Below are 16,773 nucleotides of genomic sequence, written 5' to 3' on the forward strand. Positions count from 1 at the left end.
AATATGTTGTACATATTCAAAAAAAAATCAGTAAGAATAGAAAAGTGGGGCTAAAACTGAAATCAAATGTAAACAAATAAACCCAACTAAATTTCAAATGGAAAACACAATGATACTGAAAAGAAACTACAACAAAAACTTATCTATAAGTCAGCCATCATCCCTCCCTGAGGGAAATGTAAATCACCTAGTTCTTTGTTCTGATGTTACATTACAAAAATGGATGATAATTCAGGTATTCTTTTCGGGTTATGGTGGTATATGCATTATATGTAGGCGTAGGCATTTAAAAATTGTACATATGAGAAGGATACTGAGTAGCCAAAAGGAGAATCGGAAATGTAGTTTGCTATTCACCATCTATTTGCCCTTATTCTGGTTACAATGCATTACTTTCCTTCAGAGGGATCACCCCTTTTCCCACTTTCAGTTCAATTATTTCTTATAGAGTTGACTCAACCCCGAGGAGCTACACATGAGAGGAGGTAAAGTTTTGACCTGCTATTGCCATCTTGCCATTGTAATGCCTGAGAATGGGCCAGCATTGAAAACAGATCTGAGAGATGGAGAAAAAATGTCCCCATGACTTTGAGTAAGATATGAATCCCCTATGCTTTTTAAACCAGTTTATCTATGGAACTAGTACTTGCAACCAAAAAATGTACTAATGGATTTGCGGCAAAATCATGATTAAAGACATTATCCAGTTCCATGCCCCTTGTAATAAGGTTCTTCTTTGTTAAATGCTTTAAAAATCTTAGTATCAGCAAAAAGTATCTGTTGAAGAATTAGCATTCTTCCTCTCACATGATTATGTAACCTGCTAAATTTCTCTTCTTGCCTTTCCTGTCAGGAAGTTCAGAGTTAAATTAATGTTCAAGTAAATTCCTTATTATCCCTGGCTCTTGGCATACTTTTTTTCCTTTAATTTTCATGATTTCGTGTTTCACTTTAGCATCCTTATTGTATATATGACTGTTACCATAAACAACCTTGAATCTCTTTTAGAAAGAGAATAAAATCAGTGTCTGGCACAGAAACAGAATACACATTTGTTCAGTAAAAAAAAAAAAAAAAATGCATCTATTAACAAAGTATTTCCGTCAGAAATGGAACGATCAGAGATGTTACATATGGTGGTGTACTTTACAACACTTTCTTAAAAAAAAAAAAGTGTAGAACACTGTACCTACATTCAGAAAATATACCAAATGTATCTGAGAGTCTTAAAGCAAAAGGAAAGAAGGCAAAACCTGGGTTCTAACCTATGCTTAGGCATGGAGGTGGGGCAGAGGGATGAGGAAATAACAGACCTAGAAATAGGTTGCTTTGTGCTTGGGTAGAGTAGGTTCTAGGTTCTAGAAGAAGCCAATAGTAAAAGAATGTAAACTCTATCATCTTCAGAAATATGTCCCCAGCAGTTTCAATCTGTTTGTTCAAGAGGACACATGGGGAATCATGGGAGAAGCAAATTGTGGTCTGATACTTCTATCTCTCACTTTGAGGTACTTCGAGGGTCCCTCAAAGTTAACCATCCTGGCTAACATGGTGAAACCCCGTCTCCACTAAAAAATACACACACAAAAAAAAATTAGCCGGGCGTGGTGTCGGGCGCCTGTAGTCCCAGCTACTCGGGAGGCTCAGGCAGGAGAATGGCGTGAACCCGGGAGGCGGAGCTTGCAGTGAGCCGAGATCGCGCCACTGCACTCCAGCTTGGGCGACAGAGCCAGACTTCGTCTCAAAAAAAAAAGAAAAGTGTATCATGTTTAGTTTGGTAAGCCTAAATTATTTAAGGGTCTCACTGACCAAAAAAATGCATTACCTATTTTGGTAGCTAATGCTTAAAATACAACTGTAGAATGCAGTAATACTTTTGTAAGAATAAGGTTTTTAAAGTATTATGTATAAATGGTGATCAGATATTTTATTAAGGGGCTGGGAGATGGAAGACATGAAAGCAAAAGCAAAAAAGAGATTAAAAAGAGGTGGCCAATATGAAAGCAATTTTTGCACACTTACCAAAGTTGGCCTAGTGTCAGTCCTGTTTACCTTTAAGAAGTTGATTGAGAGAAACAGAAGAGGTACATGGTGCTTTTGATCACCGGGCTCCAAATGCATTTTTGACCCGCATATGAAATAAAATTTCTGTGTATATGTACAGCTGTTATAAATTAACACGGCATACACGTGTGACTTCTTTTTTTCATAAATTTCTGTTACTCTACTTGATTCTGAGCTTTAAAAAATTTTGCCACTCTTTAGAGACTAAAATTTTATTTTATTTTATTTTTTGCTGTAGAAAAGGTTGTCACCTTATCTAACTTGCAAACAAATGCATTTTCCTGATAAGTCCTAAAAATACTGTAAGCTTTGATGTTCATTTTATTGAATTTCCTTGCCTTATGAGAATATTAGAAGAGTAAGTTGGAAAAATACTAGAGTTTAGGGCATATCAGAGTATATGCATGAAAAAGCAATATCCTGAAACACCTGTTACACCTGGCCCCTGAACAAGGTGTATCTTTCCAATGAATTCTGCAATTAGCTGTATGTGTTTAATAAAAGAAGACACAAAATTTTATATCCAAAAATGATCAAGCAAGGTCAACGGTAAAAATGTTAGAAAGTTGCAGCCTTTTTATTTAGTACCCAGAGAATGCCAGTAATTTAACATATCTTGAGAACTGTTGCTCACAGAGTTTTAACAAGAACAAAAATAAATATAACTTCTATGTCTTCTTTGGCATGTTGTAAATTCAAAATGATAGCCATTTCTTTAGCAGCATTGTGAGAGAAAGAAACATTGTAAAATGAACTACTGGATTTGGTCTTACATGATAAAAAATTTAGTATAATAAATGAAAACTTTAATGTCAAAAACCAATGGTTTAATGAAAACATTAGTAAAATAAATGGTAACATAAAATTCATAATATAGTCAGAAAAATAAAATAGTTTTTGAACACTGGGGATTGTTTAACTGCAGCTTTTAAGTTTTTAAGTACACGTAAATCAAATTTACACACAACTTTTATTTAATGCCATTTCAGTCTTCAGAAATGCAATGAAATGTCAGTATATATATATATATATATATATATTTAATATCAGAAATAAGTTTAGGGATTCAAAAGTGCTTGGGATGTGTTGGCAAAACAATTTTTTAAAAATGTGGCTATAGCAAACTGTGGTCGCTTCATAAAGCCTATGTAACTCCCAACTACCAACAGTACTTCCTGTCTTGTTTTTGTTTGTTTTTTAATCAAACAGAAAAACCACCTTCTCCTTTTTTGTACTATGGAATTTAATGCAAGATAAATTCTAACTTACAAACCATGCTGGAATTTGGATATTTAAGGTTTCATGTGTAACTTTTTAAATGGCTGTTTCTTTTCTTTACTTTTTTTTTTTTTTTTTTTTTTGAGATGGAGTTTCGCTCTTGTTGCCCAGGCTGGAGTGAAATTGGTGCAATCTCGGCTCACTGCAACCTCTGCCTCCTGGGTTCAAGTGATTCTCCTGTCTCAGCTTCCTGAGTAGCTGGGATTACAGGCATGCACCACCACGCCAGGCTAATTTTGTATTTTTAGTAGAGACGGGTTTCTCCATGTTGGTCAGGCTGGTCTCGAATTCCTGACCTCAGGTGATCCACCGCCTCGGCCTCCCAAAGTGCTGGGATTACAGGCATGAGCCACTGTGCCCGGCCGGCTGTTTCTTGATAGACCGCTTTCCTGCTGTTAAAAATAATTTTATCATACTGAGAAACAAAACTACATATTTGTTATAAGGGGCAGCAGTTTCAGAGGGAATGAATTTGGAAAGAGAAAGAAAATGTGACCTGAGCAATATTAGTTCATAGGAAAGATAAAAGTAAATAACGTAATCGGTCACATTTTGACAATTTTTTAAGAAACGAATGCAATTAGTACATTCTCTATAATTGTCCACCTAAAATTAGATGCTTAATACCTTTTGAAGAATAAATTAGTTCCCATAACTAGACAGTTGGAATTACAGCAAAACAGTCATCCACAGAAGCTCTATTGCCCAGCGTTTAGAAATGTGAATACAAAGCAAACCCTAACTTGGCAATTACATACATATATTTATTTATAAGCATTTAGCTAAAATTTATTTAGTGAATAATTGAAACATACATAATTTGTCAATATAATGTAAGCTTGGATTTCCATATTCTAAAATTACTTTTGTTTTTCTAAATATTTCAATGAAACTTATGTCTATAATTTAATATCTTCAAGTATAGTTCCCTTTTCTCTTATGTATTAGCAACCAAACTGAATTTTAGGTGATCAAGCATTAACATTTTATTGAAAGTATATGATGGAATTCACTATACTGTAAGACTAAAACCAGGAACTGTGCATCCATGAGTATAATGTATGTTGTGAATAATCACTATCAATGCCACTATATTCCCACATAAAAAGGCAAATAGCCCACTATTTATTTATTCTGCCAATTTCAACAATCATTGATCTTGAGATACATGCCAAAAATGCCTGAATAAGTTTTGAAATGTAAAACAAAAATGTTTTAAAGAAGTTTAATTGCAGTTGGCCAATATATACTTAATATGGCTTGCATTTTTTTTTTTTTTTTTTGAAACAACATTGTGACTTAAAGGATTTCTACTAGGTCCTAAAATCTGGAAAAGGGATTTGGAAAAATTTGGACTCCATGAGTAGTTTGGATTCAATCTTTCTGTGCTTTTTTTTCTTTATAACAGGAATGGGACGGGGGGTGGGGGGAATAAAACTTCTTATGCTATATAGGTCATGTACTGTGAGAAACAAGAATACAAAACTATGGGTTTAAAAACAACATATACAGAAATAATCGCCAATCTCTGTCTACCTCCACATCATTTTGTCTTAGAAGTTCATTGTGATTAAAAAGTTTAAAAGTTTTTAAGAGAAAACGTAGATTGAGAAGTAGAAACGAAGTAGGAAGGAAATTGTGCAAAAAAAGAAACAGTTTATTAGATACTCTGACCCTGAGACACACTGTTCCTTTCCCCCAAAATATTTTTCCTGATAAAAGAACTGAATTTAAAATTATTATCACCTTGTTAGATTGCCTGAAGATCCAGCAACTAGAAACTTGATTAATGCACAACTTCCTTAAAAAATGCCAATTATTAGCCACTGACAGAAAAATGTAAATTAATTTAATAAGATAGCTTTCCTTTCACCTTTTTAGCTGGAAATACCTGTTCTGACAGAATGGATATCCTGATTTGGGGAAGAGGAAGAGGAAGGAACAAGGAGTAAGGACCACACAGAATCCTTCTGGGGATAGGGTAAACTTCATTGATGGAGTATTGCTGTGAGGTGCTCAAGTAAGATAGATAGCATGAAGGGGCTGGAAAGCCAGGAGAAAGAGAACGTACAGAATACCACAAATATGCTTTGCCTACTTTAAAGCCTAAGTTTTCTCGTGGGCCTTAGGGCCAAGATAAATGGTTGCTTTCCTTCTTCATATATGAAAGACCTCTATCTAGAAAATACTAGTCAATCTGTATGCAAGTTTCTCTGGGCAGTACTATTTTAACATGTTGTTCCAATGGGCAGACATTATAAATACCAAGCATCTGTTCTTAAGGTTGTGGGTTGCCTAAACATATGGAATCCCTTTGAGCCAAACAGAGGTGCTATCAAAATTGTTTTATTATATTGAATTACCAATGACAATAAATTACAAAAAACAATGTTTTAGACATTGCTGAGTCTAACAAAATAGGCTTAAGTTTGATCTTTGTGAAAGGACTTGAAACCATTGTTTTTTCCCACAAAAATCCCCATCACCAGCACTGCATTTGAATTTTCTTGAAAATTGTTTCCTGAGTTTATTCATGGTAGTATGTGCTTAAGGACAACAGGTTGTTAGTCTATTCGAGCAAACCTGATGTTTTCTCTAAGAAAAACAAATTCAATATCCTCCCCCTTCAAGAACAACAATAAACCCCCAAACTGTGCTATCATTAAATACTACCAAAAACCATTAACTAGAAAAACACAATGCAAAATAATTATTCAAGAACCCATTAGAAACCACAGTATTCTAAAGTCTTATAGAAAAGATGTGTTTTTACTAGTTAAGCATTGATAGAAGTCCCATCAAAAAAATGTTCAATCCAAATCTGCATTTTTGGCTATGGAGTTCTAGCCAAACTGGACAAGATTAGGCATCCTTACATGGGCTCCTTCTATAAAATGACAGTATAGTTTGAAGCTTTCCCATATAATAAGGTTGCCCCCTACTACTGTTGTTAAGCTAGCATATTTGAGTTTTTCAGTAGAAAACTCTCAAACAATTATCGGGTACATCCAGTAGCATACCTGTGTCTTTTATATACTGTCAGTCCTCACTGGGTGATCAGAAATCATGATGTTCATTGCTTAATTCTTATAGTGTTCCTTTTATGATAGGACTTTATGGCATGACCTTTCTGAGCAAGCTAATTTAAAATTAATTAAGACTGTCTACTTTTTAAAGCCATTGATTATAGAAAACCTGAAAGTTATTTTGTAATCATTTTTCATTTTCTGATTTCACTTCCCCTAATTTTATTACTTAAAATGCATCCATGGAAATAGTATCTCTGTCCTGAAAACTTCAACACCAAAATAACACCTCTGAGTTTGACATATCAATTCTGATAGGAAGAAGGCATAACAGCACAAGATAATGACAGAAGGAAAATAAGTCAGAATATATGCATACAAACTGTTACATGCAAGTACATATAGTAATAAAGCAAATGAGAAAAAAAAAGTCAAAATGGAACATAAAAAGTCATAAGACATGATACCTAACTACTTCTAAGTAATTATTTTTCATGTGGCATAAATTGTTCTTTAATCTCTTTCAATTATTTCCAAAAGATACCTCAAAATAAGAATACATACTTTTATATATCACACCCAGGAAACAGATATTTGTGCATGGGGTATAGATTATTTACATTACAAAGAGAATATGTATAGTTTCTTTTATTAAATACCAAAGTTACAAGTTTCCTAGCCTAAACTGTATAATTCAGCACTCAGTAATCAACTTTCTCTCTGAATGAAGCAAAGTAAAATACATAGCAAATAGTACACCTAACACGCACAAGTAGTTCACTTATATTCACTAAAGAAAACTGTGATATCCTCCAGTTTACATTCATGAATTCTTTCTGTCAGTAGTAGTAGTAGTGGTAGTAGTAGTAGTAGTAGTAGTAGTAGTAATAGTAGTAGCTGCTGCTGTTGTTGTAGCAATGGTATTTTCTTCAACAATGTGAAAAGATTCTTTAGCATTTCATCATTTAGAGAAAAGAATACATACTACACAGTGGTTCTGAATTATACATTAAATAAGACCAATTTGGCCAGTTTTTTATAAATATGATTTTAAAATGTGCTCAAATTTTTTGTAGATTAATATTATTCATATTTAAAATGTTAGTTTATCTTCATGAAGTAAAATGATTAAGTAGCATTGTCTAAAGTTTACTGTAATACAATATACTATATCATGTGTGCTATATGCACAAGTCCACTACAGCAAGATGTCAACTGTATTATCATAGGATTCAAGGTAGAATAATATGCTATACTGTACTTCAAAGCACATCGAAGTCAGAAAAACAACAGTGTAGTTCATCTATAAAGGGGATAGACGATGATTAAATCCAATTGGTTAACTTGAAAGTCAGTTTATATAACACCAGGATAGTGTCAACACCACATACTTCATTTTCAAAGGCTTAACTATGACCTATTTATAAGATTACACCAACAGTATAAAGCCTTTGGAAAGAAAAAGTTTCACTTGTACTAAACTTCCATTCGATGTAAAATTTACAGAAGCCTTATAAAAACCTTTATTTCTAAATGAGGCCACTTATGGATAATATACAGATCTGCCTGCACACATTATCTGAGATATAATTCTTCTATAAAAACTTTGGCACCAACTATATGAAGAATTCATATATTAGCACAAATGTATTTTGCTCTGGCACCAAACAACTATGTTTACATTTTAGTAACTACAGTGAGTCAAATGAATGGAGTCCTTTGGTTTTACAGAATAACAAGCTTTTATAATAAGTTTTTGTTGTTTTTCTTTTATTAGAAAAAGCCTATCCTTCAGGACCTGATGTTTAAAAATACTAACATTGCTTGTCATTATACTATTATATATGTATACTGATTGTTGGTAATGACTCCCCAAACCATAATTGTATGAAACAAGAAAAAATATTAAAGTAACTTTATTTGAAAGGAATTTTAGAAGCTAGTGTGCAGAGAAGTTGTGAGGACCTGGTGGACACCAATTATATGCTTAAATAAACACTTGAACACTACTGCAAACACATAGTATGAATATTGTGGACCTGTGAATGATTTTTTAACTCTCACTTCCCCTAAAAATGGGGATTTAATATTACTTAATATTCAAGTAATTTAGCAGAAAACGATGCCTTTGATAAGATTAGGAAAAAAGCCACACATTTAATTTCATCTTCATCCAGTTTGGCCTAGGAACACCACAAATCTTAGAGGCCAGTTGATGTTCGCTTTTTCATGCTCCGTCGCTGGGCTAAGCTTGAAGCAGCTACAGGCTCTAGGACTGGTTGAAAGGTCTTGTGAGTCAGGGCAGAGTATGTTGCAACCATTGCTCCCTAAAGTAATGAGAAAATGTCACAAACTAAGTATAAATTCTGGAGTTAAAAAAAAAAAAAACTTCCACATGATATCATGAGACATATATCTAGAACAAAATGTTTTCCTAGGAAAATAATTGAATATATTAGATCTGTGCACTGATGAATCAATATTACTTGTATGCTTTTCATTTCAATAACTATGCTTTTTACAAAAAATTGTTAAAACACTAACATTTAAAACCTTGGTTCAATGTATATGGATATAGGAATGGTTTCATGAACAGTTATAAATTAAGAACTAACAGCAATCTTTTATTTCAATATGAAACTTGCATTTAGCCCAATCCTAATTCCAGCATCTCTCAAAAGCAAGGCAGGTATAATCAAGAAATTTTTATTGTTTCATCTGAAAGGCAGTAGTAAAGTAAGCTAAGAAAAGTACATGGTTGTTAATTTAAAAAAATCTATCTTTAAAAAATAAAGATATTTTAAGGAATTAAGTGTCATCAGCAAGTGGCACACAATGGGTTTATTAGGTATCTGATATCTTGAAGGCACATAAAAGTATGTTTGTTTTACCTTAACAACATGTGACACATCATGTCTCTTTGGCTGATCATTTGGCAACTGGTCTCTGTGAGTTATCCATGAGTGCTTTAATATTTGTTCAGTAGTATACCGCTGACGTGGGTCCATATGAAGCATATGGGAAAGCAAATCCTAAATTTAAAAAAAAAATGTGTGTATATATATATATATATATATGTATACATACATAATTTCACATTTACTGAAAATGTGACAGCATCAATAGCCTTGCAATCTGTTTATTTTACCTACATTTATGCAAAGTAAAATCTATACTCTACACAGTTAACTCTCAAGAGAATCTTGAGAGATATTTTTCAATATATACTAAATCCTTATACACCACTTTTAAATTGGAAGATGCCAAATCTGTGGAATTCGATGTGTGATTAGTGAGGGAGGAGGAAAATGTAAAATGGCAGAAGTTATCCTGGAATATGCTAAATGTTCAGCAGGAGACAGGAGCTATTGAACTTTGCTGTTAAGCTGGGCCCCGAGGTGTAAGGGTATGTGTACACAGATAAAACATAGAAGGGAGGGTCCCATGTAGTTAATCCATTCAATAAATGGTGGCTTACTATATAACATATTAAGAAAGCAAACCATAAATCCAATGTTAGCAACTGGCTTCTATCATAGTAGTGCTCAGTGCATTTTAAGTTTTTCATCAGAGTAAGTGTACGTTTGCTTATGTTATCTCTGTTGCAATAAAAAAAGTTGTAAATTTAATATAACCTCACAGGAAAAGTTTTCAATACATTAAGAGATGTAATACTTTTAAATAAACTGTCTCTCCCAAGTATATTTTAGAGAAATGAGAAGTAAACTCCTTAAAAGGCATTTTCGGAGAATCTGGCAAGATGGCCGAATAAAAGCTCTGGTCTGCAGCTCCCAGCGAGACCAATGCAGAAGGTGGGTGATTTCTCCATTTACAACTGAGGCACCCAGTTCGTCTCACTGGGACTGGTTAGCCAGTGGGTCCAACCCACAGAGGGTGAGCAGAAGTAGGGTGGGGCATCGCCCCACATGAGAAGTGCAAGGAGCCAGGGGACCTCTCTCCCTCAGCCAAGCAAAGCTGTGAGGGACTGTGCTACCCAGCCCAGATACTACGCTTTTCCCATGGTTTTTGCAATCCACAAATCAGGAGATTCCCTGGTGTGCCTATACCACCAGGGTCCTGGGTTTCAAGGACAAAACTGGGACACTATTTGGGCAGACACTGAGCTAGCTGCAGGTTTTTTTTGTTTTGTTTTTGGTTTTTTTTTTTCGTAACCCAGTGGTGCCTGGAATCCCAGCAAGACAGAACCATTCACTCCTCTGGAAGTGGGGCCGAAGCCGGGGAGCCAAATGGTCTCGCTCAGTGGGTCCACTCCCATGGAGCCCAGCAAGCTAAGAACCACTGACTTGAAATTCTCACTGCCAACACAGCAGTCTGAAGTCAAACTGGGACAACTGAACTTGGTGTTGGGGGGGGTGTCCACCATTACTGAGGCTTGAGTAGGTGGTTTTCCCCCTGACAATGCTAAGGGGGCCGGGAGGTTTGGACTGGGCAGAATTTACCATAGTACAGCAAAGCAGCTGTGACCAGACTGCCTCTCTAGATTCCTTCTCTCCGGGCAGGGCATGTCTGAAAGGCAGGAGCCCCAGTCAGGGGCTTATAGACAAAACCCCATTTCTGTGGGACAGAGCACCTCAGGGAAGGGGCAACTGTGGGCGCAGCTTCAGCAGACTTAAACTTTCCTGCCCGCCAGCTCTGAAGAGAGCAGCTGATCCTGACAAGGATTCTCCCAGCACAGTGCTCTAGCTCTGCTAAGGGACAGACTGCCTCCTAAAGTGAGTCCCTGACCCCTGTGCCTCCTGACTAGGAGAGACCTCCCAACAGGGGTCAACAGACACACCATACAGGAGAGCACCAGCTGGCATAAGGCTGTTGCCGCTCTGGGACGGAGCTTCCAGAGGAAGGAGTAGGAAGCAATCTTTGCTGTTCTGCAGCCTCCACTGATGATACCAAGGTGAACAGGGGCTGGAGTGGACCTCCGGAAAGCTGCAGCAGACTTGCAGAAGAGGGGCCAGACTGTTAGAAGAAAAACTAACACACAGAAAGCAACAACTTCAACATCAACAAAAAGAACCCCCACTTCAACATCAACAAAAAGAACCCCCACACAAAAACTCCATACAAAAGTCATTAGCCTCAAACATCAAAGGCAGATAAATCCACAAAAATGAGGAAAAAACAGCACAAAAACGCTGAAAATTCCAAAAAATAGAACGCCTATTTTCCTCCAAATGATCGCAACTCCTCTCCAGCAGGGGCATAAAACTGGACCGAGAATGATATTGACGAATTGACAGAAGTAGGCTTCAGAAGGTGGGTAATAACAAACTCCTCTGAGCTAAAGGAGCATGTTCTAACCCAATCCAAGGAAGGTAAGAAACTTGATAAAAGGTTACAGGAACTGCTAACTAGAATAACCAGTTTAGACAGGAACATAAATGATCTGATGGAGCTGAAAAACAGCACGAGAATTTCGTGAAGCATACACAAGTATGGATAGTTGAATCGATCAAGTAGAAGAAATGATATCAGAGATTGAAGATCAAATTAATGAAACAAAACATGAAGATTAGAGAAAAAATACTTAAAAGGAATGAACAAAGCCTCCAATAAATATGAGACTATGTGAATCAAATCTACGATTGATTGATGTACCTGAAAGTGATGGGGAGAATGGAACCAAGTTGGAAAACACAATTCAGGATATCATCCAGGAGAATTTCCCCAACCTAGCAAGACAGGCCAACATTCAAATTCAGGAAATACAGAGAACACCACTAAGATACTCCTTGAGAAGAGCAATCCCAGGACACATAATCATCAGATACTCCAAGTTTGAAACAAAGGAAAAAATTTTAAGGGCAGCCAGAGAGAAAGGTCGGGTTAACCTACAAAGGGAAGCTCATCAGACTAACAGTGGATCTCTCTGCAGAAACCCTACAAGCCTGAAGACAGTGAGGGCCAATATTCAACATTCGTAAAGAAAAGAATTTTCAACCCAGAATTTCATATACAGCCAAACTAAACTTCATAAGCAAAGGAGAAATAAAATCCTTTCCAGACAAGCAAATGCTGTGAGATTTTTGTCACCACCAGGTCTGCTTATAAGAGCTCCTGAAGGAAGCATTAAATATGGAAAGGAAAAACTGGTACCAGCCACTGTAAAAACACACCAAAATATAAAGACCAATGACAATATGAGGAAACTACAACAACTAATGTATAAAATAACCAGCTAGCATCATGATGACAAGATCAAATTCACATGTAACAATATTAATCTTCAATGTAAATGGGCTAAATGCTTTCCATAAACAGAACCAATGACAAAAACCACGATTATCTCAATAGATGCAGAAAAGGCCTTCAATAAAATTCAACACTACTTCATGCTAAAAGCCGCCATAAACTAGGTATTGATGAAACATATCTCGAAATAGTAAGAGCTATTTATGACAAACCCATAGCCAATATCATACTGAATGGGCAAAAGCTGGAAGCATTCCCATTGAATACCAGCACAAGACAAGGATGCCCTCTCTCACCATTCCTATTCAACATAGTATTGGAAGTTCCAGCCAGGACAATCAGGCAAGAAAAAGAAATAAAGGTATTCAAATAGGAAGACAGGAAGTCAAATTCTCTCTGTTCACAGATGACATAATTGTATATTCAGAAAACCCCATCGTCTCAGCCTAAAAACTCTTTAAGCTGATAAGCAACTTCAGCAAAGTCTCAGGATACAAAACCAATGTGCAAAAATCACAAATATTTCTACACACCAATAATACACAAGCAGAGAGCCAAATCATAGGTAAACTCCCATTCACAATTGCTATAAAGAGAATAAAGGAATACAACTTACAAGGGACATGAAGGACCTCTTCAAGGAGAACCACAAACCACTGCTCAAAGAAATAAGGGAGGACACAAACAAATGGAAAAACATTCCATGCTCATGGATAGGAAGAGTGAATATCATGAAAACAGCCATAGTGCCCAAAGTAATTTATAGATTCAATGCTATCCCCATCAAGCTACCACTGACTTTCTTTGCAGAATTAGAAAATGCTAATTTAAGTTTCATATGGAACCAAAAAAGAGCCAATATAGCCAAAACAATCCTAAGCAAAAAGAATAAATCTGGAGGCATCATGCTACCTGACTTCAAACTATACTACCAGGCTACAGTAACTGAAACAGCATGGTGCTGGTACCAAAACCGATTTATAGACCAATGGAACAGAACAGAGGCCTCAGAAATAACACCAAACATCTACAACTATTTGCTCTTTGGCAAACCTGACACAAACAAGCAATGGGGAAAGGATCCCCTATTTAATAAATGGTGCTGGGAAAACTGGCTAGCCATATGTAGAAAGCTGAAACTGGACCCCTTCCTTACACCTTATATAAAAATTAACTCAAGGTGGATTAAAGACTTAAATATAAAACCTAAAACCATAAAAGCCCTACAAGAAAACCTGGATTATACCATTAAGGACACAGGCATGGGCAAAAACTTTATGACTAAAACACCAAAAGCACTTGCAACAGAAGCCAAATTTGACAAATGGGATCTAATCAAACTAAAGAGCTTCTGCACAGCAAAAGAAACTATCACTGGAGTGAACAGGCAACCTACAGAAGGGGAGAAAATTTTTGCAATCTATCCATCTGACAAAGGTCTAATATCCACAATCTACAAGAAACTTAAACAAATTTACAGGAAAGAAACAACCCCCTCAAAAAGTGTGCAAAGGATATGAACAGACACTTCTCAAAAGAAAACATTTATGTGGCCAAAAACATATGAAAAAAAGCTCATCATCACTGGTCATTAGAGAAATGCAAATTGAAAACACAATGAGATAACATCTCATGCCAGTTAGAGTGGTGATCATTAAAAAGTCAGGAAACAACAGATGCTGGCGAGGATGTGGGGAAATAGGAATGCTTTTACACTGTTGGTAGGAGTGTAAATTAGTTCAACCATTGTAGAAGACAGTGTGGCAATTCCTCAAGGATCTAGAACCAGAAATACCATTTGACCCAGCAATCCCATTACTGGGTATATACCCAAATATTATAAATCATTCTTGTATAAAGACACATGCACATGTATGTTTATTGCAGTGCTATTTACAATAGCACAAACTTGGAACCAACCCAAACGCCCATCGATGATAGACTGGATAAAGAATAGATGGCACATATACAACATGGAATACTATGCAGCCATCATGTCCTTTGCAGGCACATGGATGAAGATGGAAACCATCATTCTCAGCAAACTAACGCAGGAACAGAAAACCAAACACCAGGTATTTTCACTCATAAGTGGGAGTTAAACAATGAGAACACATGGATACAGGGAGGGGAACATTACAAACTGCGGCCTGTTGGGGGTTAGGGGCAAGGGGAGGGAGAAGGGGAGGGAGAGCATTAGGACAGATACCTAATGCTTGTGGGGCTTAAAAACTAAATGACGGGTTGCTAGATACAGCAAACCACCATGGCACATGTATACCTATATAACAAACCTGCACATTCTGCACATGTATTCCAGAACTTAAAGTAAAATTAACCAAAAAAAACTGTTCTAATATAGAAACAAAATCATCATATGCAAACGTTTCATCAATCGCAGAAGCAGTGAAACTAAAGACTCTAAGTAGTACTATCAGATTCTGAAGAATAATGTAATTGGTTGAAACCATGTAAGGGACTAGGGCAACCAATCAAAAGCCATACTGGGGAAACATGTGCAAAAATAAATGGACAATTAATACTAAAAAGAAGATAACAATGATTTCAATGAAACAAACCTAAATGGTTATTGGAAAAATGATAAAATTTCAATAGTCCAAGGATTTCTTCTTCTGGTCAAGATGAAATACCAAGGACTGGATGTACCTATCTGCCCGAAACAACCAATTAAAAAAAGAACATAAAATATATAATATGTCAACAGTTTTCAGGATATCAGATGTTAGGCAATAAAGGAAAGTGATTCCTAATAGTGGGAATCAATCAGGTTAGCATTGTGATTGCTTCAGCTTACCAACCTGAGAGAGTTTTCTAGCTGCTGGGCAGGTAAGGGAAACTCAGGTGAAGCCTTGCGGGTTTGAGCTGAGGAGATAGAACTGAGACTCAGGGGAGACCAAGGCAGACATAGTTAGCAGGACAGGGTATGAGAGGGGTGTGAGGAGCAGAGAGAGAGAATTACAAGCCTCTATAAAAGGTCTCACTAAAGTATCTAGCAGATTACTACTGATAAAGACATGTGAAGAAACAACCCAAGACCTTGGAAAGAACTATCTGAACGCACTGGATGAAAATCAGGACTCATACAGGTGGGGTGTATTGCCTGTTTCCACCCGCCAAAATGGAAAACATAATTGATGAAGTATATTACAGAGTATTTAGAAGCACCTTGCCTAAATAGTGAGTAGCCCTAGACTAAACACTAGTCTGGTCCTGCCTAAAAAAATTTAAAAGGAGGACCCAAAAGTATTAAACTGTTTCCAGTAACTTAACTGCTGCCTAGAATAAAGTTCAAGCATACTTATAGGAAAATGAAGAGCAAACTAAATCTAAAATTAGAAGAAAATAAATAAACATCAGAGAAGAAATAAACAAAATAGAGAATAAAAACAATGATAAATGAAAAAGAGTTGGTTTTATGAAAAGATAAACACAATTGACAAACCTTTAATGGGACTAAGATAAAAGAGAGATGATTGAAATAAATAAAATCCAATGGAAAAGAAGACATTACAACTGATACCACAGATATAGAAAGAATTATGAGACTATTACAAACAACTATATGCCAACAAATTGGAACACCTAGAAGAAACTGATACATTCCTGGATACATAAAATCTACCAAAATTTAATGGACAAAATAGAAAATCTGAACAGACCAATAGCAAGTAACAGGATTAAATCAGTTACAAAAAGTCTCCCATCAATGAAAATCCCATTATCTGATGCCTTCACTGCTGAATTCTTAAGAACAAATACCAATCCTTTTCAAACGATTCCAAAGAATTAAAGAGGAGAGAATCCTTCCAAACTCATTGTATGAAGCCAGAATAACCCAACTATTCTAACCAAACAAGAACACAACAACAACAAAAACTATAGGCCAACAGCCTTAAAGAACATAGATGCAAAAATCCCCAACAAAATACCAGCAAACTGAGTTCAACAGCACATTAAAAACATCATTTAACATGATCAAGTATAATTTATCTCAGGAATAAAAGGATGGTTCAACATATGCAAATTAACACATAATACATCACATCAACAGAATCAAGGACAAACGCCATATGATAAATTTAAAATGCAGAAAAAGCATCTGATAAAATTCAACATCCATTAATGATAAAAAACATTAAACAAATTAGGTATAGAAGAAACATGCCTCAACATAATAAAG

At 35.9% G+C, this 16,773-nt stretch overlaps 1 protein-coding gene across 5 annotated transcripts in view; it reads right to left on the reverse strand.

The window, feature by feature from the left end:
• Positions 1–2,613: 2,613 nt before the first annotated feature.
• The window catches only part of RPS6KA6 (ribosomal protein S6 kinase A6), a 131,892-nt gene continuing 117,732 nt past the window's right edge, over positions 2,614–16,773 (reverse strand). For 2 of the 5 annotated variants that reach the window (XM_054472347.2, XM_063660911.1), the window contains 2 exons: positions 9,257–9,397; positions 2,658–8,692 (listed from right to left, as the gene is read on the reverse strand). In XM_054472347.2, the coding sequence (XP_054328322.1) occupies positions 8,567–8,692; positions 9,257–9,397 (267 nt within the window). In that variant the 3' untranslated portion in view covers positions 2,658–8,566. Of the gene's footprint in view, positions 8,693–9,256; positions 9,398–16,773 lie in introns of all 5 variants that reach the window. The other 3 variants (XM_054472346.1, XM_054472345.2, XM_054472349.2) reach the window with 3 other exon arrangements.

Source organism: Pongo pygmaeus, chromosome X, assembly GCF_028885625.2.
Source record: "Pongo pygmaeus isolate AG05252 chromosome X, NHGRI_mPonPyg2-v2.0_pri, whole genome shotgun sequence".
NCBI lineage: Eukaryota > Metazoa > Chordata > Mammalia > Primates > Hominidae > Pongo > Pongo pygmaeus.